Source organism: Macrobrachium rosenbergii, chromosome 24 (genome assembly GCF_040412425.1).
Source record: "Macrobrachium rosenbergii isolate ZJJX-2024 chromosome 24, ASM4041242v1, whole genome shotgun sequence".
Taxonomy (NCBI): domain Eukaryota; kingdom Metazoa; phylum Arthropoda; class Malacostraca; order Decapoda; family Palaemonidae; genus Macrobrachium; species Macrobrachium rosenbergii.
The window spans coordinates 33,787,485-33,813,107 of record NC_089764.1 but is presented as its reverse complement, the minus strand read 5'-3'; the positions used below and the strand labels follow the sequence as shown (position 1 = coordinate 33,813,107).

The following is a 25,623-nucleotide window of genomic DNA, read 5'->3' as shown; positions in this document are numbered from 1 at the left end:
CAGAACCTGCTGCAGTTGTGGGTGGACTTTCCGATTCTCCTTCCTCTAAAAACCGTGTCTACTCAGACATTCTCACTTTAAGAGATACCAAAGGGTTGTCAGTTCATGCCCTTACAGGCAACAGACTGTCCGGAAGTTTGTCAGAGCGTAAGAGTTTTCAAGACATGCTGCAGAGGCTATTGCAAGATGTAGGTGTTGATTTCCTAGCCACATCTTCCAGGCTAAGTGGGTGACTTTCCAAAGCTGATGTCTCAGACTCGACAACTCTTCTGATACATCTGTGACCCAAATTGAGGATTTCCTTCTTTATCCGAGGAGATCTAGGAATCTCTTGTCCTCCACCATTAAGGGGTATTGAGCTGTGTTTGGCTCAGTGTTTAAACACAGGTCCTGAATCTAGCATCTGTACCAGATCGTATGACCTCATCAAGTTTCTTGATACGTCTAAGCAAGAAAGGAAGATCTGCTCTCCTGGAACTTGGACGTAATGTTGAAGGGGTTGACAGGTCCTGCTTTTGAACCCTTTCGTTCCTCTTCTTGGAGAAACCTTACTCAGAAGACTCCCTTCCCCATGGCCTTGGCTACTGCTAACATATTAGCGAGTTCCAAGCCATAGATAAGGGTAGGTTGTTTCACAAGGAGACCCAATTTGCTACTTTACCCATGGATTTTTAGCCAAGAACAAGGACCCTTCCAAGCCTGGCCCCATTTCCTCTCCATGAAGACCTTAATGGATACCTTGGCTCTGAGGAAAAGAGAGAGTTCTTTGTCTTGCTAGGGCTTTATGGTATTACCTGAGCAGGACTGAGAAGGTCAGAGGACCATCCGATAACCTCTGGTACTCTGTCAAGAACCTGTCTGGTCCTCCAACTAAGAACTCATTGTCCTTCTTTGTCAGAGACTTGATTTCAGAGGTGCACTAGGATTCAGGAGGACATTTTGCCTACTTTTAAAGTGAAAGCTCATAACAGCAGGACAGTCTCTTAACGTATTAGCTTTCAGGCACGTATGTCCCTCACTTCCACTCTGCAGTCAGCCTGCTGGAAGTGTGAACCGATCTTTGTGTGTGACCATTTGAAAGAAGTTGAAACAGTGTTTGAAAATTGCAGTGTTTGGGGCCATTATCAATGGCTGGCATGGTACTGGGAGAGGATTCTTTCTTTTCTCCTACTGTCTCTTCACCTTGAATTAGGGTGTTGAATTTTCAGGAGCCAGGGCGCGCAGTGTATCTGGAGTACCCACCAGTCTCAGCGGATGGTTTGTGGTGTTTTCAGTGTAGGTGAAAGTGTTGTCTGGTTTTATTATGGTACTGCACCTAGGGCAAGGACACCTATCGAAAGCTTTGATAGCCATCAGACATATCCTTTGCTGCAAAGCCCCCCACCTATGTAGAGGTGCTCCACAGCTATACCACCACGCCACTACAGGTTAAGATGGGCACCAACCAGAGCCAGTATTTACCTGCAGTAGCTCTCTTACCAGATAAGGAAATGACAAGCACTGTTTTCAATGCTAGCAACTTTTCTATTTCAAAGTCATTACCATAACTTAATGTTTTGGAGTAGAATATCTCCATGTATCCCACCCCCTTTCAATGTGGGCTTCAGCCATGTAATTACTTGGTAAGTTACTTATATGAAAATGTTATTTTCATTGTAAAATTAAGTTTCTTATATACTTATCAAGTAATTACAGAATCGGGGCCCTCCCTCCCCCCCTCTCATGGGCTTAAGGGCACAGATAGAATGAGGTTTTCTGCTAAGTCATTTCCAGTACTCCCATTGGTGGGCGGGGCTTATCACCTACACTAAACTATCAAAGTGCTACCACGATTTTTTAAATAAAGGCTGCCGTGCGAGTTAGAAACTATAGCCATGTAATTACTTGGCAAGTATATGTTAAACTTAATTTTATTACGAAAATAACATATTTCAAGTCAGTGGCCCTTTTGGGCTTGTTCCATATGAATAGGGTTCATCTTCCGAATAATAATAGCGATAACCAGAGAGGCAAGTTAACTTTCCTTGGGGACTAATTTGAACAGACACTTTGTTGAAAAATCACAAAATTTCAGACGCTTGATCCGGACGGTAATGCCATATTGATAAAATGTCATCCAGTCAGCAGGGTTGCTGAGAACGCTTTATATAAAGAGGGTGATGGTGACGGGGCCAGTAATAAATTATTACCCATAGGCATGTTCTGATCCAACTAACTGTGGCCAATTAGATTGATTAGAGGTTGAGCTATGTAACTTCACTTAAAAGAAAATTAACTTCTGTGACCTTCCATATTGTGGGAAGCTGAATTAAATTAAACTAGTTGCATCCAGTTTGGTTATGAATGCTTTAAAATGCTAAATATGCCAAGTATATTTTCTTCTTCTTCTTCTTCTTCTTCTTCTTCTTCTTCTTCTTCTTCTTCTTCTTCTTCTTCTTCTTCTTTTCTTCTTCTTCTTCTTCTTCTTCTTCTTCTTCTCTTCTTCTTCTTCTTCTTCTTCTTCTTCTTCTTCTTCTTCTTCTTCTTCTTCTTCAATTTCTTCTTCTTCTTCTTCTTCTTCTTCTTCTTCTTTTTAAGACCTGTTTTCTTCTTCTTCAGGGCCATTAACTTGAAATTCAAGCTTCCAAAGAATATGGTGTTTGTTAGAAACAAGTCACAGAAGGTAATGGAAAACACAGAAAGGAGATCTCACTTATTAGGAAAGAAAAAATGAATTAACAAATAAATGAATAAATAGATAAAAATGGAGGTAAATGATTAAAATACAGAGAACTGTATTAAGGTAGTAATGCATTGCATCTTCGCTTGTACTGCTGGGGTTCCAGTCGCACGACATCTCCAGGGAGACTTCCACAGTCCAACAGTGTGAGGAACTGAGAAGTGTGACAGGGAGGGCATATTTACTGCCTAATTATAAAACAGATGTTGATGCTCTGTGCACCAACCAAATCTTCGTTGTAACCCAGCTGAGATTGCCTGCTCATGAACTCCGTCAAATTCTACACTGTACACCCACGGAATCAAAGAGGGCTTGGTTCCAGTTCTACCAATACAACCCCAGTTGTTTGAGATTAAGCTGGCCTTATAACAGCGCAGTCTCATTCTTGTAGAGCAACCTCAACTGGTTAATCCATTCTTTGAACAATCCCTGTTATAGCCTAGAAATGTGACTCACTGGCCTCATTGGAGTGATTGCTATTCTCAGCATGCCTATAAGAGGAATAGCCCACACAACTGCTGGTCACCATAGATCTTGCCTAAGACTGCAGACCAAAGGCCTCAAGAGTAATGGCTGTTGGTTTAGGCAATAACAATCATTTAATCTTGTGGCAGTGACCAAATTTAACACACATACAGTAAGCAGGAGGGCTCTGTGGAGCCATTCATCCATCTAGTTAAACCAGTTTGCTGTCATTACCTTACAGTCCCTTTGTTTTCATAGTACTGTAGTTATGTTTAGGTGAGCTAATTCTTATTTGGGTAAGGAGAGTGTAGTTTAAGAAATGCCACTTTTATTTTCGGTGCAGTTCCTGCTCCATCATAACATTCTCAGCCCTAAAGAAGGCAGTGGAATAGAATTTTCATGTTAAAATCAGTGCAATCATTAATGGCTGGCCAAAGCTAAAAGTTATTAACAATGATTTATTAATAAAATCTTAAAAGTTATTATTTATATTAAAATAAAAAAGTGCTACACTTGAGTATGTGCAACAAAGTACAGTATAGAGTTCTAGGAAACACTGAACAATTAACATTAGAACAGGGAGATAGGATTGATTATCTAGGTCAAGAGTTGGTTTAGAAAAAACAGTGTTGCCTCAGAAATCCTTAGTAAGGGTTCTTATTGAAAATAGCAGGAATATTATAATTTTTTAGCCTTCTACTTGTGTTGCATCGTATGTTGTATTGTTTATTTGGTTGGCCTGACCAACAAGAAGCTTGCACTCTACACCAAGAATGCCATAATAATCAGAAGGTCCTATCCAAGCAAACTTCTTAGGCTGACCAAAAAATGTATGTTGAATTATACACAGATGATAGCAAACCATTCTAACTGTTTAGAAATTGGCCTCTAAAGAAACCTTGCAAAAAATGTTGGCGACTGCTCTTTTACAAGTTGCCTACTTTGGAGTTTTTCTCATCATACAACTTGGTTTCTCTTACTTGGATGCTTGGTGAATGTAACAATTAGTAGTAGGTACTTTTTGGTTGATGCTTTTATTGTATTTTTCATTTTTGTTAATAATTTTAATTCTGTAGTTTTGACAGTAATTTCTTGTAAAATATACTGCATATGGTAATTGAACATTTTTTGAGTTGTGTGCCTTCTCAAGCATATGGTGTTCTTTTAATCGTTATAATCATTCACTTACATGAATGATTTATGGATATTGATAGATATTTTAACACTCAGTTTTGTTTGTTGGTATTTTGTTTGTTACTTATTTTAAACCTTTTTAGACTGAGAGTCTCACTTCTTATAAAAGCTCAAGGATTTTTATATAGTAATTATATTTTATTTCAGAAAACTGTAAGTTGTATCTTTTTCACTATAAAAGTTGTCAAGTATCATCCTAAGTAAGCGTGAGTGGTCGTGAACTTATATTCATATTGTTTTACAGGCGGACTTGGCTCGACCTCCGGCTCCAACGTACAAGCAAGATCTGAGTGACCTGTTTGACTATAAATATTGTACGGATGTTGACTTGGTGTTTCAGGGAGCCATTTTTCCTGTGCATCGGGCCATCCTGAGTGTGCGATGTCCATATTTCCAGGTAGTACAGTACTCTATAGTATTTATTTTGAAAACACTGTATCTTGTTAGGTATTTGTGTTATTTTACGGAAGTCTGCATGCTAGAATTGATTACAACCTGTAAGTATAGTATATATTTCATTCATTTGTGCTCATGGTATAGTTTTATTTCAATAACATTCATGTTGCAGGAGGTGCTTAAGAAGATACCTGGATATGGGGCCCAAATTGGGGTAGATATACGGACTCCCGGCATAGATATCCCTATGTTTAGTGCTCTGTTACGGTACCTGTACACTGGGGAATTCAACGCGTACGATGGCACGAGTAAAGCCCAGATGGGTCTTAGTAATTTAGACATGCTGATGCAGCTTTGTGAAGAATTTGGGACGCCTAATGCTCTCGAGTGTGATTTGCGGTACCTGCTGGAGTCTGGAGATTATGCCGATTGTGTGTTAGTGTTTTCAGCGAGCGGAGACATGAACCAGTCTGACCAGAGTGGAGAAGCTGGCCCCTCCGATTATGGGTTCCATAACCGGTTAGAACTGTATTGCCACAAAGCGATCCTCAGCGCCCGATCGCCGTTCTTCAGAAGCCTCATACAACGCAGACAACGATTCAGTGAGGACATGTATGACCGGGGTATTCCTCAGCCTACCAGAATAGTGTTAGATGAAGGTGTGATACCGAAGAGGTACGCTCGAGTGTTGCTTCACGCGGTGTATTTAGATACTCTGGACCTTTCATGCATTATAAGAGATTCTACGAGTACTAATAGTCTAAGTGAGGCCCAGAGTATTGTGCAGACAGGCAGGACTCATATGACTGTTGTGGAGGAAGCCATGGAAATATACCAAATTGGACGCTTTTTGGAGTTGGATATACTGACCCAGGTAAGCCAAGTGCTGTACGACTGAAGTTTTTTCATTTATTGGTGTACGCCACACACTTTTCCGTGAAATTTGGCTATGGGAAGGTATGGGAATTTTTGAGGAGGACCCATCTTTAAAGCTTGATAAACCATCTTTTCCATAGTGTTTGCACTTTTAGAGGGAAACTTATATATATTAGTTGGTTATACCGCTTGGTTGAAATGCTTGGTGAATGAATAGCAAAATATATGGAACAATGAACATTTTAGTAACAAATTAGGCCCAGTGTTGGAAGTATGTAATTCACTGTATCTCAAGTGGACATGTACACAATAAAAAAAATTGGTCACTCTGTTTTGGCCCATGAATATTTAATGGACTGACAACATAATCCAGTCCTTATAAGTAAAGATTGTAGTGTAACAGTAGTGTACACTAAGAGTCAAATTTTTGTTTTGTCTGAATGTCCAAAATATGATAAGCAGCGAATGTCAAGTTTTGGAAACAAATCAGCTAAAGAACTGTTATCAGATGCTTTATAGTTAGCCCAATGATAAAATTGTAAGTGGTTTTAATAAATAAAACTAAATTATTATTAGTGAAAACAGGCCAGCCATGTCAGAGCTTAATAAAACAGCTCAGTGGTCTGGTTAAACCACTGAACAATAAAAAATATGGTGAAATTTAAAGACGTAGTCCAAGCACCTTTCCTATAGAAATGTTTACTTAATATGCATTTAAGCGTGAAATCGCCACTTACTGGTAAAGAGGACCTCCAGTCTTAAGTGTGAGTCGGGTAGCTGGTGTAGCAAAGCAAAAGCAGAAATAGTTGCCTATGTAACTAGATGACATCAATGATGGAACCAAGATACGATCATCACTAATGACTAACAATCTTCCAAACGTCTTGGGAAGAGTGGAAACTATGAACCTCATACAATGTACCAATTACACCTCACTTTAGAATATGGTTACCATCCTTGAGGAACGACGTGGATTAGAAGCAGTTAGGGCAAAAGCAGGCAAACCAATACCATCAGTCCGACAACTGGGAAGGCGAAGGAAGAGAGAGTGGGTTGATTTGTACATGGGGTAAAGTATTTAATGAGATGAGAGTGAATGGGAATATTCAGGATGCTCAAGGTGTAAAGAGCATAGATTAATTAGTAACCAAACTGGATCCAACTGATGGTTCAAACAAAATAAAATGGTTCAAACCAACCAAATGAGGTGGTGGCTGTTAGTTTTTACCCTTAAGAAACTAACTAGTTGATGGATCAGCAACTCTCTCTCTCTCTCTCTCTCTCTCTCTCTCTCTCTCTCTCTCTCTCTCTCTCTCTCTCTCTCTCTCTCTCTCTCTCTCTCATAATCTTTGCAGATCATTTCCAATATTTTCCGTAGTTTTTAAAATTTTCGAACTAGTTCTCATTAACGGGTGCTAATCTGCTAGAACTATTGTTTTATCTTGAAAATGTCTTTCCCCAAAAAGTACTTGCCATTAATACATATATTAATTTGGTAGTCTTATTGATTGATTGATATCTGCTACAAGCAATGTTGTTATTAATATGGTATCAGTAATTTTTGATAGTAGATTATTGCTACTACTTTTGTGTTGTATTCACCCATATATATACAACAATCATGAAGCGTATCCAATTTAATACATGAGTAGATGCTTGGGCAAAGAAATTGGAGATACCAGGGTGAATGATACTTGTGTAAAAATTGTGCTCTTAGACCACAGAGCGAAAACAAGGCATCCAGATACTGTAATATAAATGGTCTTGCCCTCAGTAATTCAACAGCGCTGGTTGAAATTTTTTGTTAAGTCTTTGGGAGCAAAAATCATATGTAGTCATCTGTGTTCTTGCTACCAGAACAGACATAAAATATACTGTCAGCTATATATCCCAGTATGCATACAGGATGTAGACTTACTCTGCCTGTCATGTGGAATCATGAAACATAGTTTCTGAATCAAGTAAACCCCCCCCCCTGCTTTCAGCCAATTATCCCAGTGGGCATGATGAACATGATGTAAGGAAATTTCACCTCCATACAAAGTTCTCCTTGCAGGCAATGTGAGTGGTAGTGATAATCACAAAACCCAAGTTCCACAAGAGAGAAAATCGTAATGGGCACACCATTGGACGTGGACAGTTCAGTAGCCACTGAAGTTTACTGCCACATTTTTATTATCTCAATTGAGGCTTGCTAGGGGAACAGCTTTCTCAAATTTCGCAGTTACAGAAAACACCGATTCTCACAATTCATCCTTTGAGGAGGCCATTATGAACATCCTTTTCCTACCCTCACCTCACGTCACTGAAACACGTGAGGCCTCCCCTTTCACTGTCAATTCCCTCAGTTTGCCTGCCAATTCCCAACCCTCAGGCCTTCTTGGTAATATCTGATATTAATTTCCCCTCGCTTTCAACCTCCCGTACCTGGCTACTTCCCAGCCCCCAACCCTACCATCTCTCCTCCCTCCTGGCCACCCTTTCCTTAGTAACAGCCAGACCGGCCTTTCTTTCAGTTATATTAATAGTAATTGTGATTACACAAGTGGTAGTGAACAGTGATTATATGTTGGTTTTTAAAGACAAGATCATTGGTACAGGTCATCAGGGCAAATGAATGGGAAAAGTTCTAGACATCACCCACTTCTATACCTAAAACTTAGAAGATCTGGTATCATGGCTCCACACAGATGCAGTAAGAGTAAAAATTACAATAAATATCATTCAGCTTATTACAAATGCAAATGTATGGTATCCATCATGTAGAGTGCAAAAGATCTATTCTTTTCTGTCCGCTGTCCTCCCCCTCATAATCTTGTTACCCGCCATAATTTTCTGTCTCTGTATCACAGCACCTTCCCATCCCTCCCCACATATTTCTGTTCCTCATCCTCTTTTTTCCCCCATCACAATCCTCCCTCTTTTTCCATTCCTCATCACCTTATGATCCTCTCATTCTTTACATACATCATCTCATTAATACCCTCTCTTAAGCCCAAGCACTCCCCCTCCTCTTCGCAGTGCCTTCCAGAGTAACATCCCCTCCCCCTTACCCACAAGCCCATCAGGTCTCTAGAAATTTTCCAGTATTCATACCCAACCTACTCCTACCCTTATAGCATCCCCCAACACTGTTACCACACCTTCCCAACCATCATCCTCTACTCCAGATATCCCCATCTGATAATATACTCACGTGTATACCTCTCCTGCATACACATGCACACAGCACCTCATGGTAGTGCTATGAGACATTGAGGATAACAGCAGCTAGAAACACTAAGTCCCTATGCCTTTCTGTTTAACATTGGAAACGTACTGTCACACAAGTGAAGCACTGCATAAATAACCCTTGGATGAAACTGCAAAAGAAGCCGAATTCTTCATAGAAGAATTCAGTTGTCTGATTCTGTTGGTTATCAGAAGGAAGGGGTTTATCTTCTTTGTCTTTGAAACAACTGCACTATACTTATGAAATATTATCAAGAGCAGGTGATGACATTTGCTCTCTTCCTAACGATTCATGCAATCAAGTGAAACCACATAAATTAATAGCATATTGCCACCCTCCACATTTTAGCTTAGATAATCTCTACCATGGCCTACCAGTAGAGCAGTTCTTTAAGAACATGATCCTCAGCATTATGGAGTCAGTGATAACATTTATTGGCTAGATTTGTTCTGGATACAATGGCAGTGAGGATTATAATTTTCCTAATGCTACATGGATAGGAGTAGGTGTCCCATTGCAAGGTGATGCACCAGCACTAGAATGTTAAATATCTTAACTAATATAAGTGACACCCTAATCTCGTACAAAAGATGAAATTCAGAAAGAGGCCAACAGAGTTTGGAAAAGAAAACATCACTGATCTAATTTTGTCAATTTATTATAACCTGTGCAACACCTCAAGACAACCGTCAGGTCTCTTTGACCAATGTCAAGTAAGATATGATATGTAATGCAGTTGATGTCCAGCTGAACGTTGTGCGCAGGACCACGACACTATCTCGTCATCCATATTGGCATTCAAACTCCACAAGGCAAATTATGTTGAAATCAAGTGCTGTCATTGATTGATTGAGTTATAAAGAAACTTATCAAAGAGTGAAATCCTTCAAAGTATAACATCAGAAGTGTGTCAGGTATTAGATATTCTATTGTAGATATAAGAATCTCCCACTCATGACAACCTATATATTTATGAGAGATTGGTGAATTTTGTATTGATAAACAAACTTGGTGAATTTTGTTTCGATAGACAAACTCGAGACGAGCCCTTAGAATAACAGCCAAAACACTGTGGGTGGAATAATCACGCAAATGATCTTGAAGCCAAAAACCAGTGCAAGGAAAACACACTGGCATGAGGGAATGCAAGACACAACCAAAAAGCAGAATGGAATTGACCTATAAAAGTAAACGGGTCTCCTATCACGTCACCAGATCAGATTTGTGAACATGTTTCAGAGTAGTACTGATTCACATATTTGGTCCCAGATGTGAATCACAAGACAGGAGGATCCTAAGTGGTTTCAATCTCCCCTAACTACAAAATATTGCCAACTGAAGAAATGGTTTGAATAGGAAATCGTCTCGTAGAAGTAACCAGACCACTTCCCAGCAGTGCTGTTGAAATTGTCATCTCTGGCAAGAGACTTTAACAAATACTAACATTGTAAAAATCTTCAAGCACTCAATCTCATGTCCTACACAAAAGCTGTTTCCCAAAATCACAACCAGCCTATATCACTAACATCCCACTGTATAAAAGTGGCTGAGAAAGTAGGGAAGGATTCATCAAACATCTGACTGATAACAATCTCTCCACCAACCTCCTCTTCTTTCTCGGCTGATCCGTGGTCGTTGTCACTGTTTTTAAATAGCCTTTTTCCAGGTTCTATTTTGTGTCCGTTTGTCTGTTCCGTTGTCTCTCTTGTAATCTATTTTACCTCTTGCAATTGTCATCTTTTTTCAGCTTACAATTTAAATTTTTGTATTGGCAAATTTACCTAAACATTTCAACATTCTAAAACGTGGTTTAAAGATGTCATCCTTTTCGTCCTGCGTTTACTTTTGGATTAAATGTATTCAAGAAGTGTTTAGTTAATGCACAAGTTTTCAAGAGTAAATTAGAAGTGTAAATCAAGAATTTTGCCAAAATCACTATTTTCAGGCCACAAGAGTTTCATGGAAAAAATCTTGGAATCATTTTTTTGTTTGTTTCCTAGTCCCAAAACCATATCAAACATGAACCCATGGCATACTAATGAGAGAAAATGTTCTTACTCTTAGTCCTACAAAAACTCATATAGGCTATACCTGGCTACATAGCTGTAATGTCTTGATATTATTACTTGTAATGAAGTCATTGATGTAGAGGAAAGATCAAGAGTAAAACAAAAACCCTAACTATTGAACCCCTGTAGATTTGATGCGATTGACTCTGGGTGGTGGGTGACCTGTGCTAGGGTACCCTTACCCCTTGTGGAATCAAATTTCGCCCTGCCTGTAATGTGTCTCCTAACTTTACTACCATTTTGTACAAAAGCTGCATTCCATAGTTCTCCGTTCCATTTTTATTACCCATCATAATTAGTACTATACCTCTATCTATCATTGATGCTATTGCTGTTTTTTCCATTATTGCTATTATATCCATTGTTTGATGGCCATTTTTACAATATGCCTATTGACTAACACAGATTAACCTAAATTCAAACTCTTAAAGGACCACTCTGCTGAAGAAGACCTCACTTTCCAGATATGTGCTAAAATGACTATTTTTGAAACAGTCAAGTTTATAGACACCATAAACAGTGCAAAAATTTGACCCAGTCAACCTGGAGTTGGCACTACCCAAAGGGAATGTGGTGATTGCAGAAATCATTTGCAGTTGGCTGTGTTTGTTCCTTCAAAATAAATGCAACTTACGATCCAAGGTATATACTCTGGCAAAACATCACCACACTGAGAGAAACATACTGTACTCAGCTAGTCATGCTAAATTGAAAAGCATGACTATTAACTGTGTACAGCCAGTGGGTAGCAAAACCTGTACTATGAGCCTCTCACCACCATTCGTAACCTATTCCAGTGTTTCTCCCACTGTACCAACAAAACTCTTGGTTGGCGTCCCATCTGAGGAATCAGGAAGGGACCCAGTTACCCCCACTAAGTCCAGTGACTGATGAAATTGACCAGATCATGTCTTTTACTCTACCTTGTACACAAACTCCCAACAACACAGTATCACTACATCTAGTCCATCCCTTCCCAGCATCCTCCCCCTCTTCGTCCCCTTCATCTTCCTCCTGTGAATCACATAAAACCCCCTCTCCTTGCCCTCTGCTCCCTAACCTCAGTGCTCCCAGACACTAACATACAACTAAAATATGGTCAGTACAAAGAAATATACAAGATAATATACCCAGAGAAATTTAACTCGCTCATTAATACTATGAAGGTAAAGACAAACAGAGCATAGTAAAAAGGTAAGTAAAGTAAGTGTCCAAAAATTACCAAAAATAAATTAAAGAATCAATATGTAGTTTATATATTTTCTCTTCTTTGTATTACAGAAAAAAAGGGGGGGAAATGTGAGATTTAAGCAAACTAGTGAGGCAGATACTCATTAGCTCATTAGTGTCACAATAGACAAATTCCTTTCGTACTTCTATATACTGTACTGTACTGTATGTGTTCAGTATTATTTATCATTTATGGCACTGGAGACAGCAGGCAATACTAACGACTGAGCAATACCTGATGAAAGAGGAAATCGCCTTTTATATGAGAAAAAATGGAACACAGATCAGTAAGAAGTGCTAGAAAAACAATCCTCTCATAAGTAAACACCTGGAGAACGAAAGTAGAGCTGGTAACAGAATAGCAGGATAATGAAAAGTGAAGAAGGGTACTCTTAGGAACATGGAAGACATGAACATTGGTATGTTTATGGATAATTGATTGATGGGAGTGGATAAAATGAATACTTCATCTCATTTATTGTGCATTAGTTTGCATCTAAGCAAATTTTGCATGTTTTCTAAAAGTTGTCTGTCTTTCAGGGTTGTGAGGATATGATTGTAGAATCAATTAGTCTAGACAATTTGGTTTCCATTCTGCGATGGTCTGGCGAAGCACACGGTTCAGCGTGGGTTCATCGTCAGGCATTGCACTTTTTAAGAGAGGAGTTTTCGCAGGTGAGTTGTCTTAACATTCCATTTTGTGATTTGTAAATTATACCTGTAATGCAGATATGTGAGAAATGTTCGGGTGATGTTACTGAGTGTCATATCTCCATTGTTAATCAGTATTTGACAATAAAATTAACTGGTATTGGATCGTTTACTATTTGAAATAAGTTAGGCTAGTTGCTTAGTACCTTTAGATCCAAGAAGATGGCCCTGTCCTATACAGTGCTCCCCCATTTTTACGCAGGGATAGGTTCCAGAACCTACTGCAGAAATGCAAAAATCCCCTCTAAAAATGCTTATAACTGCCCAAATACCTTGTACCCCCAAAACTAAAATGCTTATAACTGCCTATTTTACCATTTCACTGCTTAATTTAATATTTCAAACAAAAATATACCTTAGATTATCATACTAAAACTATTTAATATCATTTCACACAAAAAATACACCCCTAACCATCATCCCAAAATACCCAGAGTAACCTTACATTACAGTACTCTCCCACTACTGTTACTGTTAAGTAGGCTATATACACCTTAAATGCTTGTAACTACCTATTTTAACAGTTCATCACCAAACTTGACAGTTCACGCAAAAATATACCTCAGACTATCATCCCAGAACCCCTAATATCATTTCAAAGTCATGTTGCAAAATTAAGTACCAGCCTACAACTGTTACTCTTAAGTATCCCCCATCATTCAGACATGCACTTTTCTTTGGCGTACGTAACTTTGCACATTGTCGGGACGTACATTTTACGTATATTGATATTCTCCTGTGTTGTAAGATGATTTTGAAATGATATTTACTGTACAGGTACGTATTTTAGGATAGTACTACTGTATAGACTATAGAGCATCTAAAATATGTGGGTAGTTTAGAATGATGGGACATGTACCTCCTAACAGAATGCTAGGCTTGTTACGTCATGTTAGTATTTTCGTGATTATGTACAAATATGTTTGTAATAAAAAAAATTATGTACTACAGTAAGTTCTTGGTGTGCTGTATGTCATTTTGTGGGAAAACACTGCAAAATATCTATAACACATTATTTCACTTACCTGTATTGATGTAATCACCAAAGAATATTTAAAATCCAAATTTCATACATAAACATAAAAAAACACGAAAATAAACAAATCCAGCAAGTTCATGACAGATCGACGAAGGTAGTGTTGCCAAATTTTTTGCATTGCAGGATTTATTGTACCGTATTTGGTTACAAGTTTAGTTGACTATTAATGCCACACATATTACAGCATTACACAAGAGAATATTTTATCACTGTTGATGTTTCATCTCTAATCACTGTAAAAAATATTTAAAATCCAAATTTCATACGTAGGCAACACTCAACATTCTTACTCTCCTTCCAGCCATTGTGAAGTCTCGTCACCAGCAAGTTATGACGATCCGATGTTAACACTAAAGTTCTCTCTCTCTCTCTCTCTCTCTCTCTCTCTCTCTCTCTCTCTCTCTCTCTCTCTCTCTCTCTCTCTCTCTCTCTCTGAGATAAGAGAAAGATTGATTTTTTATGCGTGTTTTTGTACTGTATAGTTTTATAGATAACTTGATGTTACTTTATCATTAATTTTTTTCATATTTTCCATGCATGATTACTGTACAAGCTTTTGCATTTCAATAAAAGCAGATTGGAAAATAAAATGGAGAGAGAGAGAGAGAGAGAGAGTTAGAGAGAATTAAGTTTTTTCTGGGGCCCACCTATCATTCTCGGGTGGTCCCCAGAGTGAGCTTAAATAGCTTATGATATGTATTAAAGATTTATTTAATTTGTATTACTGTAAACATTTTATAGAGAGAGAGAGAGAGAGAGAGAGAGAGAGAGAGAGAGAGAGAGAGAGAGAGAGAGAGAGAGAGAGAGAGAGAGAGATCGTAAACTAGTTAAGCTCATTCTGGGGCCCACCTATCATTCCAGAATAAGCTTAACAAGTTTACAATTTGTATTACAGATTTATTTAATTTGTATTAAACATTTTATAGATATTTTGCTGTATTTACATTAATATTAACATTTGACAATTAAAAATGTTTTTAGTCTTGAACATAAAATGAAAATACAGTAATTAGTGAATATTGCTCTATGAAAAAATTCGCAGATTACTGAAAATTCCCACAAACAAGTGATAATGTGTTACCACAAAAATCTGTAACAAAATGAAACGCGGAAATGTGAAACGCGTAAAAACTTTGGGGAACTGTATTGTATTTGGTCAAGAGATACTTGCTTCGCTGCTCTCTTTTATTTGGGTCCCAGGAAGCAAACATTTACATGGCACATCTCACCAGTGCTCAATAGATATTTTAACATTAACATTTATACTGTAAATGTTCCTAAGTTACAGTGTTGATACTAAAAATATTAATGGTTTTAACTCTTGCTTTAAAAATGCTTCAGTTTATTGAATAGTTCTGTATTGTTATTAAACCTGTGTTCAAGGAGATGGATCTTACTTGTATTAGGACCAGTCAGTTGTCACTTGTAAATATGGCTGCTGATAGGTTGTTGAACTTCACTGTTTCTCTGGGTCCCAAGAAAAATATAGCCTCAGCCTACTGGTAGTCATATAGGTAGTGCAGAATCACAGACGTGAGTTTTGTCTTGTAATATATGTTGCCACTGTATAAAGGCCTCAGAACCTTCGCAACAACAATGTATTTCAAAGGCAGTAGTTGGAGTTGGCCATCTTTTTCATATCTGAATGTTTTTAGGGTAGGTATTTTTGTCTTAACAGAGTACAAGCTTTTTGAAATACATGGACATGAAAACATGCTTAGATGTGAATTTTACTTTACAGTAGTAGCTGTGGTCATTCAACATCCTCTTCAAGTAAATAAATTTATTTCTCGTTACAGGTTGCTCAATCAGGGGTGTTGTTAGAGCTTGAAAAGTCAACTTTAGTGGAAGCACTGACGTCAGATTTCTTACAAGCAGCAGAATTAGATGTGTTACAAGCAACATTACGCTGGGGAGAACACCAGCTGTTAAGACGAATGGAAGACAGAGGTGTGCTATCTTTGCATTTCTCAGCTGTTGTACTAAACTGCCTCAAAAATGTTCTTTCAAATACTTATACGCAATTCTTTTCTGTTTCATTCTCATTGAACTTGTGTTTCAGAACCAAATTTGGTATCCCAGACTGCCCACTCTGTAACCCGGAAGGGTTTGAGGAAAAGGGACATGAATGATGTGGAATTACGGGAAATTTTATCCGAACTCTTACCTCATGTACGCATGGATCATGTACTACCTCCCAATCATGATATTTTAACCCAGGTTGGTTTTCTGTATTGGAAATATTCAAGCCCTCGGCAAAATCATTAATTATTTTGTTGAATGCTATGGACAAAAATGGTAAGATTAAAAATGTTGAAGAATAAAAGTTGAAATTTTTGGTTTCAATTATGATTAGGTATTTTACTAAAATTTTGTTTAGTTATATGAAAGTTAAGATGGAAAATGCTGCAAATGTGTATTAGTTAGTGTTAGTAACAAGTAAGATTCTGGTGAATTTGCTCATAGTGTTATTTCAGAACAATTTTATTCTCAAGTTTGTTTGTTATTTGCAGGCTATAAAAAGAGGCTTGGTGTCCACTCCCCCAAGTCACATGATTGGTGACGATACCACTAACTATCGTGTCAATGCTTGGATAAGGAGTAAAAACAATGGGTTGTTTGTGAAACCTAGGCTTTTCACTCCCTATGCAGAGGAGATTAAGGTACTGTGTTGTGGGTGCATTTCTTAATTAATATTTTATATCATATCCACTGGTTATATTTATGTTTCTGTTCTCTGCAGATTTTTATTCCAATTGTGTTTTGTGCATGGTGATGGTGGTGAAATTATAAGTTTTCTGTACATATCAGTTGTCATAAACATCTTTTGTTCTTTTTCCTTCACCCTTTTTCATCTTTGTATCTCATGTTCTCTGTGGTCATGTTTTACTACCCATTGTGATGATGATGTTACTCCCATACCATTTGTAATAATGTTCTTTTTGTCATGACTTGACAGTGTGGCCACTGTTTTCCCTTGAATGTTGTATGTGTTCACGCCTCATCTTTTAATGTGGATTGTGATCATTCTTCACTTTTCATTTTACTCTGTTGTGTCATTTTTCATTTATCTTACAGTGATTTTGTGATTACAGTAAACCCCTGTATTCGTGTTCTCACGATTCACAGACTCACACATTTGCTGGTTTCTCTGTGGAAGATATCAACCTGTTAGTCAGAAAATTCTCCCATTCGCGGTACTTTTCACTGAGAAATATTCACTAATTACTGTATTTTCATATAATTTTCATGAGTAAATGCACTTTTTCTGATAAAACTATTAAAATACTCAGGTATAAGCATTTTTACAGGGTTTTTCTTGTGTTTAAACTATCAAAATGGGCAGTTCTAAGTGTTTTTAGAGGGGTTTTAAGTATTCACGGATTTTAGCTATTTGCGGGGGGGTGGGGTTACAGTACGTGTCCCCTGCGAATACAGCGCCTTCACTGTATGGTTCATTATATGTGTTCTATAATCACAGATCATTTTTGGTATCTCCACTATACCATGTTGCTTCATCTGCCAAACTGTGACCTCATAGTTGCTTTACTTGCCAAAAATGTGGGTTCATAGTTTCCTCATTTGCCTGATTGTGGGCTGTCTTGAAATTCTCATCCCTTATTGTCACTGGCTGTACTTTTTTTTTTTTGGTTTTTATAAACCTGTTAATCAGAAATAGCTTCATTTCTGTGGAAACTGCTCTCCAACCTGTTAAATTGTGAAAGAGAAAGATTCCACAGCTCATTTCCAGGCTGATTCACAGCACATTCCAAAGCATTCTTCCGGTGATTCCATTGTGTTCTTATGAACTTTTGAGTTGTTATCTGTGGATTTGCTATATTTTGCAGTTTTTGAGTTGTACAGGTCACTTTCCTCGGTGTTTTATTTCATTTTAATTATTCTCCATAATGTTAGTACTCTGTGAACTCTTGAGAGTTTTTTTTCCTCCAGGGCAGTGTCATCACTTGCCAAAGAATGGTACTGTAAGAGGTACTGTTTTCCTTTCTTTTTCCTTTCTTTTTGTTTATTAAGAAATTTTCATTAGTCATTACACCTTGGAGATTGGATTTTTTCAGTGTGAGATTATATATTACCGTCACTGTTAATACGATTTGCAAGTTGTCAAATATAGCAGCAAATTTTTAGCTTGTATTTATCAGTACAATAGCGCAACTGTTTTTCTTGGTCTAATTCACTGTACTGTAAAGCCCCCAGGTATTCACGTGTTCTAGTCACAACTTGATGGGGTCAACAGTTCATTGATTCATGGGATTTTTTGTAAGGAACATATCTATAAATTACAAGAAAAATTCAGCAGGATTTGGGACTTTTTGTCGAGAAATATTCACTAGTTAGTGTATTTTGATATTATTTTCTTGACTAAATACATTTTTTTATGATAAATAAATTATTTACTAATTTTGAGATACTGTTAAGATTAATAATAATAATAATAATAATAATAATAATAATAATAATAATAATAATAATAATAATAATAATACTGTAAGATTAAATAATACATAACTAAAAGAGAGAAACTCGTTTTCTCCCTTCCATTCAGGGTGAACCCAACCTCGTTAAAGCATAGATGATCAGAATTGATACTATTGAAATATTAAAATTACATATTAACCCTTAAACGCTGAGCCTCTATTTACAAAAGTGTCTGCCGTATGCCAACTGCGTTCAGGAGTTAGCGTTTGTATCGGAAGTGCAAAAAAAAAAGTTTTTTTCAAAAAAATCACAGCATGCTTAGTTTTTAAGATTAAGAGTTCATTTTTGGCTCCTTTTTTTGTCGTTGCGTGAAGTTTAGTATGCAACCATCAGCAATGAAAAAATATCATTATCATATATAAATATTGAAATATATGACAGCTAGATCTGAAAAAATTTCTTATATAATTGTATACAAATCGCGCTGTGCCAGAGCAAAACGGTTAAAGCTAATGAGTTATTTTTTTTCTTTGTATTATACACTGAATTGCGATGATTTTGGTATATAACATATTGTAAAATCATCAAAGCAACACAGAGAAAATATTATCACAAAATGATGCATGAATTTGTAACGTGCTGACTTAAAAAAAGTTTTTTTTAAAAATTCACCATAAATCGAAATCTTGTGCTAGAGACTTCCCGTTTGTTGCAAAATGAAGGTAATTGATTGAATATTACTAGACTGTAAGTGTTTTAGCTTACAATTGCAGTTTTCGACCATTTCAGTTGAGTTAAAGTTGACCAAAGGTCGAATTTTTTCCATTTATTGTGATTTATATGGAGATATTTCCAAACTGATAAAAGCTACAACCATGAGTTATTTTTTGTTGTATTCTACATGAAATTGCACACATTTTCATATATAAAACTTTATGTAACGGCTATTAGAAAAACGGTGCAAACGTTATGACAAAGTGACAAAAGAATTTCTGAGATTTTCGGCTGAGTTAGTGAGCCACAGCGTAATAAAAGTTTTTTTCAAAAATTCACCATAAATCGAAATATTGTGCTAGAGACTTCCAGTTAGTTGCAAAATGAAGGTAAATGATTGAATATTACTAGAATGTAAGAGTTTTAGCTTACTATTTTGCATTATTCGCAACCATTTTGGTCGAGTCAAAGTTGACCGAAAAAGGTTGAAATTTTGGCACTTATCGTGATTTATATGAAAATATTTCCAAACTGATAAAAGCTACAACCATGGGTTGTTTTTTGTTATATTTTACATGAAATTGTGCACATTTTATATATAAAACTTTATGTAACGACTAATAACAAACGGTGCAAAAATTACGACAAAAATGATGAAAGAATTTCTGAAATTTTCGAAAGTTACTGCAGCGTGGGTCGTATTGGACATTGAAAAAAGTTTTTTCAAAAATTCACCATAAATTGAAATATTGTGCTAGAGACTTCCAATTTGTTGCAAAATGAAGGTAAATGATTGATTATTACTAGAATGTAAGAATTGCTTTAGCTTGACAATTGCGATTGTTTTTCGACCATTTTGGTTGGTCAAACTGTGTTGAGGGCAGGTTGAAATTTTGGCACTTATCGTGATTTATCTGAAAATATGTCAAAATTGATAAAAGCTAGAGCGATGATTATTTTTTATTGTATTCTACATGAAATTGCACACATTTTCATGTATAAAACTTTATGTAAAGGCTAATAGAAAACGGTGCAAAAATTACGACAAAGTGACTAAAGAAATTCTGATATTTTCAGCAGAGTTTGCTGATGCTTTCTTTTGGGATAAGAAAGAAATTCGCGCATGCGCAGCTGGGTCACGCTTGTAAGCAAAACAACAGCGTGATCTGTGAACTCCCAGCATCCCTCAAGGCGCGCGATTTAAAAGTTTTTGCAAACGAGGCCTATAAGTATTTTTCTGAGAATATTTAAAAAACTTTTTTGTTGTCGACGTATTTTACATCCACTCGGCACCCGACAGACAACGTTTGTCGACGTAAAATACGTCCAGTCGGCGTTAAAGGGTTAATAGAAACTAATAGCTATGTAATTATTTGGTTAGTATATATAAAGCTTTCTTTTACTATCAAAATGTCATTTTTATTGTTCCTCTACTGAACCTTTCTCAAGTTCATAATGATTTTATTGGTCTGAATTGTGGTTTCTTGTAGCATATCTATCATGTTTCTTGCTCCAGGAAGGTGTCTTTTCAAAATTTGATTTGGTTTGAAAAAGGGTTTAAAAATATGTCACCAAATTTAGGTATAAAAATATACCTAAATTTGGAAAGGTATTTGTTGTTGCAACACTCAGTGTTGATAAGTGGACAATTGTCATTTCTAGTTATTGATTCCTATATAAATTATTGTGTAAGAGTAATTACTGAACTGTCCATTTTGCTCTGCAGAGTGTGGTAGATGAACAGACAGCTGGTGGTGTTGATGTAGTTCGGTTGCAGTGCTTTGTTTCTCACATTCCTGATACTTTATACATGGTGGAAGATAATGCCCCACATCAACACACTTTTGCGCCTTCTACCACTGTTGATGTTGTGGCAGCTGCTCTACCAGGTAAGCATGATGAGGACACAGACTTCATAGATTAGATGAGATGTTTTGTTTTGTGTTTGTTTTTCAAGTACAGTAATTTTATTCAAATAAGTACGGATACAGGTTACAGATTACAGATTAGCATACTGATACAAGTTGAACCTCTTTAGTTTGGAGTGTGTGGTTTGGCATCTCCCATGGTTTGGCATATTTTTCTTCGAGTTATTTTTCTCAATTTTTTTCTTTTTGAGCAATAAACTTTCAGGTTTGGATTTTAATTTGCTCATTCCACTTAGAAGATGAATGGTGATGATGATTTGATATTACTTTTAATGACTTGAGACCAGTTTACGTATAAAATAAGTATAGTCCTGAATTGGAAGAAACTTAATCCAAAGTTATCACAAATCCGTTTAAACCTGCAAAATATATCTGCTTCACTTTACCTCTTTTGGAGATGATACTTTCACCTTCCACAGTAGAGAAGTCAGTTTTTTTTAAAAAAAAAAAAAGCTGAACAGTGTTCAGTATGTATGACATAAGTAACCAATTTGATGGTTGAGGTTGGAAGATCTTGCCCCCTTGCTTCTTATTCATGAGACCAAATTACACAAACACTCTAATGCAAATTAGCTAAAAAGCGTTAGTAAATTGATAGCCTTTTAACTTTCATAGTATGAGGTAACAATAAATTAACTTTCATAGTATGAGGTAACAATAAAAGGGTGGATTCATATCCTTTGGAGATTTGCAATAATTTTATGACAAATACCAAAGGGTTTTAAGATTAAGAACATTAATTCGGACAATACAGTGGATGACAAATAATGGTTTAAGTTACCAACGTAATTATGTGCCAGTACTTTTCTTGACTCTTTTGAGATTCCGCTGATGTCCGGAAATTTCATCCCTTGAGTTTAAAATTCCATAGAAAATAAGACAGTTAACTAGATATTTTGACATAGGTAGCACTGGGATGATGTCTGGAGAGTGTTGGGAGTGGTTGAACACTGTGTTCTATGCAAGTACTGTATGGGCTGTGCAGAGAGAATTATCATTAATCCATTCCTGCATACAAAATCAAAACAGTTTTTGTCTGCTGTGCAGAGAGAATTATCATTAATCCATTCCTGCATACAAAATCAAAACAGTTTTTGTCTATGTTTCCTTAATGCTTTTTATATGCGGTAACTGACATAGATAGCAGCAGTGTATTTATACTGTATATCAGTGAACAGGAAGTTTATTGTACTTTTTCATGAATTAGAACTTATAATAAATCTCTTTTATGTTTTTAAAATACAGGTTCACAATCCCTTATCCAAAACCCCTGGGGCCAGCTGTTTCAGCTTTTAGATTTTTTTTTTATTAGCAACTGAAGGTTGCTCTGTAAAATAAATCAAGCACATTTTATTTCCAACAAAACCAGTCCGTAAAACTCAAAAACTTACAGCATAAAAAAAGAACCATAATTTGTGTATATACTTGTGTATCATCCAGTCTTGTGTATCTGGAAACCCTTAAAATTTTGTTTCAGAACATGATCTCAGCATCGCGTATAGTGAGAGATGCATCCTCAGTAGATTACCTGAGGCAGTGCTAAATGTGCAAGTTTCTTTTTCAGTAGGTTACACTATGCGAGGCTTCCTATGCCTGTCTGTTATGGTAAATTTCACTGATAATGCTATTACATGTAAATTAGCTTTTAACTAATTAATAGACCTAGACGCAAAAGTTCAGTAAGTTAAATGCGAATAATCATGCTTTCAACCAAGCTTTCCAAACTTGTGGCATGTGTAAAGATTTGTTACCATTTCTTATAATTAACCCTTTCCTGCCCAATTGGCGTCATATTACGCAATAACCCCTACCCCCTTCTTGTCTGACTGGCGTAATTGTACGTAAAATTTACCGACATTTTTTAAATGCGTGTGGTAGGAGTAAATTTTTTTATTTTCGGACAGTTGGTGGTTTCCATAGGCTAAAGCATACCTTGGACCGTGTAACTCAGGCATCGATCGCCAGGCAAGCAGTGCCTATACTGCGCTTGCGCAATTCCTGGCATAGTAAATTTCCCACAATGAAATCAGCTGATCCTACCCACGTTTCTCTCTCGTATCTTACATTTTTTTTATAAAATGTAGGATTACATTATTGGAAACACTCTGTTTGGTATCCTCTATTTTCTATAAATTTTTAGTTCCTCTACTGTGCATGCGCAAATCCATGGCGTAGTAAAATTCTCACAATGACATCAGCTGATCGCACCCACGCAGGCCTGGCAGGCCACACTTCTGTCAGAGACCATAAATGCGTGGCTGGGTAAACACGTGTGGCTGTTTACATACAGCGACGTCAATCGAGAACAGTTTCCAACATGCTTTCGCAAAGTTTTTACGGTAAAACTAGCGGAAATTTGTTAGTGCATCACATAAAGAGATGTCTGGATTTTAGGCAGGGCTCTGAATCTCATTTTTCATTATCATATATATCGATATTTAGAGAATTTAGTTGGCTTTCTCATAAAAAATAATTCATTCACCCAACTGTTATAGCTTTTGAGCTACGAACGATAATGTTGATAACGGTAACATTTTTTGTTTTTGTTTCAACAGCTTATAACGTCAAAATGAAACTGTTGCTGTTACCAAAGCCATTTTTTCTTGACTCTCACTTTATTCCTCAACCTTTCCTCTACATTTTTGTATATTTACAAAGTAATTTCTATGAAAAAATCCGAGGTAGGGCTCTTCAAAAAAATGTCTAGCGATAATTCTCACCGTATGCCTGGCGGCGCTCTGTTTCTTACCCACTTTTCTATCAATTTTTCACCAACTGGACTTATTCGTTTTTCATTTTTTTATATGTCGATATTTAGAGAATTTTCTTGGCTTTCTCATAAAAAATAATTCATTCGCCTAACTGTTATAGTTTTTGAGCTACGAACAATAATGTTGACAACGGTAACTTTTTTTCGTTTCGATCAATTTATAACGTCAAAATGAAACTGTTGCGTTACCAAAGCCATTTTTCTTGACTTTCCCTTTATTCTTCAACTTTTCCTCTACTTTTTCGTATATTTACAAAGTAATTTCTATGAAAAATAACTGAGATAGGGCTCTTCAAAAAAAAAAATTTTTCTAGCGATAATTCTCACCATAGGCCGGGCAGAGCGCTCTGTTTCTCACCCTCTTTTCTATAAATTTTTTCACCAACTGGACTTATTCGTTTTCCATTTTTTATATGTCAATATTTAGGGAATTTTATTGGCTTTCTAAGTAAAAAATTATTCATTCGCCTAACTGTTATAGCTTTTGAGGCTCAGAACAATAATGTTGACAACGGTAACATTTTTTTTCGTTTCAATCAAATTATAACATCAAAATGAAACTGTTGCCGTTACCAAAGCCATTTTCTTGACTCTCACTTTATTCTACAACTTTTCCTCTACATTTTCGTATATTTACAAAGTAATTTCTATGAAAAATAACCAAGATAGGGCTCTTCAAAAAAACTTTTTCTAGCGATAATTCTCACCATACGGGCAACCGTCGCTCTGTTTCTTACCCTCTTTTTTATAAATTTTTTTTCACCAACTGAACTTATTCATTTTTTCATTGTTTTATATATCAATATTTAGAAATTTTGTTGGCGTTCTCATAAAAAATAATCCATTAAGCCTAACTGTTATAGCTTTTGAGCTCTTAACGATAATGTTGACAACGGTAACATTTTTTTTCGTTTCAATCAATTTATAATGTCAAAATAAAACTGTTGCCGTTACCAAAGCCATTTTCTTGACTCTCACTTTATTCTAAAACTTTTCCTCTACATTTTCGTATATTTACAAAGTAATTTCTATGAAAAATAACCGAGATAGGGCTCTTCAAAAAAACTTTTTCTAGCGATAATTCTCACCATACGCCGGGCAAATCGCTCTGTTTCTTACCCTCTTTTCTATAAATTTTTTCACCAACTGGACTTATTCGTTTTCATTGTTTTATATATCAATATTTAGAGAATTTTGTTGGCTTTCTCATAAAAAGTAATCCATTCGCCTAACTGTTATAGCCTTTGAGCTCTGAACGATAATGTTGACAACGGTAACATTTTTTCGTTTCAATCAATTTATAACGTCAAAATGAAACTGTTGCCGTTACCAAAGCCATTTTCTTGACTCTCACTTTATTCTACAACTTTTCCTCTACATTTTCGTATATTTACAAAGTAATTTCTATGAAAAATAACCGAGATAGGGCTCTTCAAAAATAACTTTTTTCTAGCCATAATTCTCACCATACGCCGGGCAAATCGCTCTGTTTCTTACCCTCTTTTCTATAAATTTTTTCACCAACTGGACTTATTCGTTTTTCATTGTTTTATATATCAATATTTAGAGAATTTTGTTGGCTTTCTCATAAAAAATAATCCATTCGCCTATCTGTTATAGCCTTTGAGCTCTGACGATAATGTTGACAACGGTAACATTTTTTTCGTTTCAATCAATTTATAACGTCAAAATGAAACTGTTGCCGTTACCAAAGCCATTTTTCTTGACTCTCACATTATTCTTCAACTTTTCCTCTACATTTTCGTATATTTACAAAGTAATTTCTATGAAAAATAACCGAGATAGGGCTCTTCAAAAAAATCTTTTTTCTAGCGATAATTCT

At 36.4% G+C, this 25,623-nt stretch overlaps 1 protein-coding gene across 5 annotated transcripts in view; it reads left to right on the top strand.

The window, feature by feature from the left end:
* The window catches only part of LOC136852005 (BTB/POZ domain-containing protein 7), a 103,966-nt gene that overhangs the window by 51,847 nt on the left and 26,496 nt on the right, over window positions 1-25,623 (top strand). For all 5 annotated transcript variants that reach the window (XM_067126456.1, XM_067126457.1, XM_067126453.1 and 2 more), the window contains exons 4-10: window positions 4,623-4,775; window positions 4,947-5,648; window positions 12,722-12,856; window positions 15,731-15,881; window positions 15,994-16,151; window positions 16,445-16,594; window positions 20,809-20,971. In XM_067126456.1, the coding sequence (XP_066982557.1) occupies window positions 4,623-4,775; window positions 4,947-5,648; window positions 12,722-12,856; window positions 15,731-15,881; window positions 15,994-16,151; window positions 16,445-16,594; window positions 20,809-20,971 (1,612 nt within the window). The remainder of the gene's footprint in view (window positions 1-4,622; window positions 4,776-4,946; window positions 5,649-12,721; window positions 12,857-15,730; window positions 15,882-15,993; window positions 16,152-16,444; window positions 16,595-20,808; window positions 20,972-25,623) is intronic.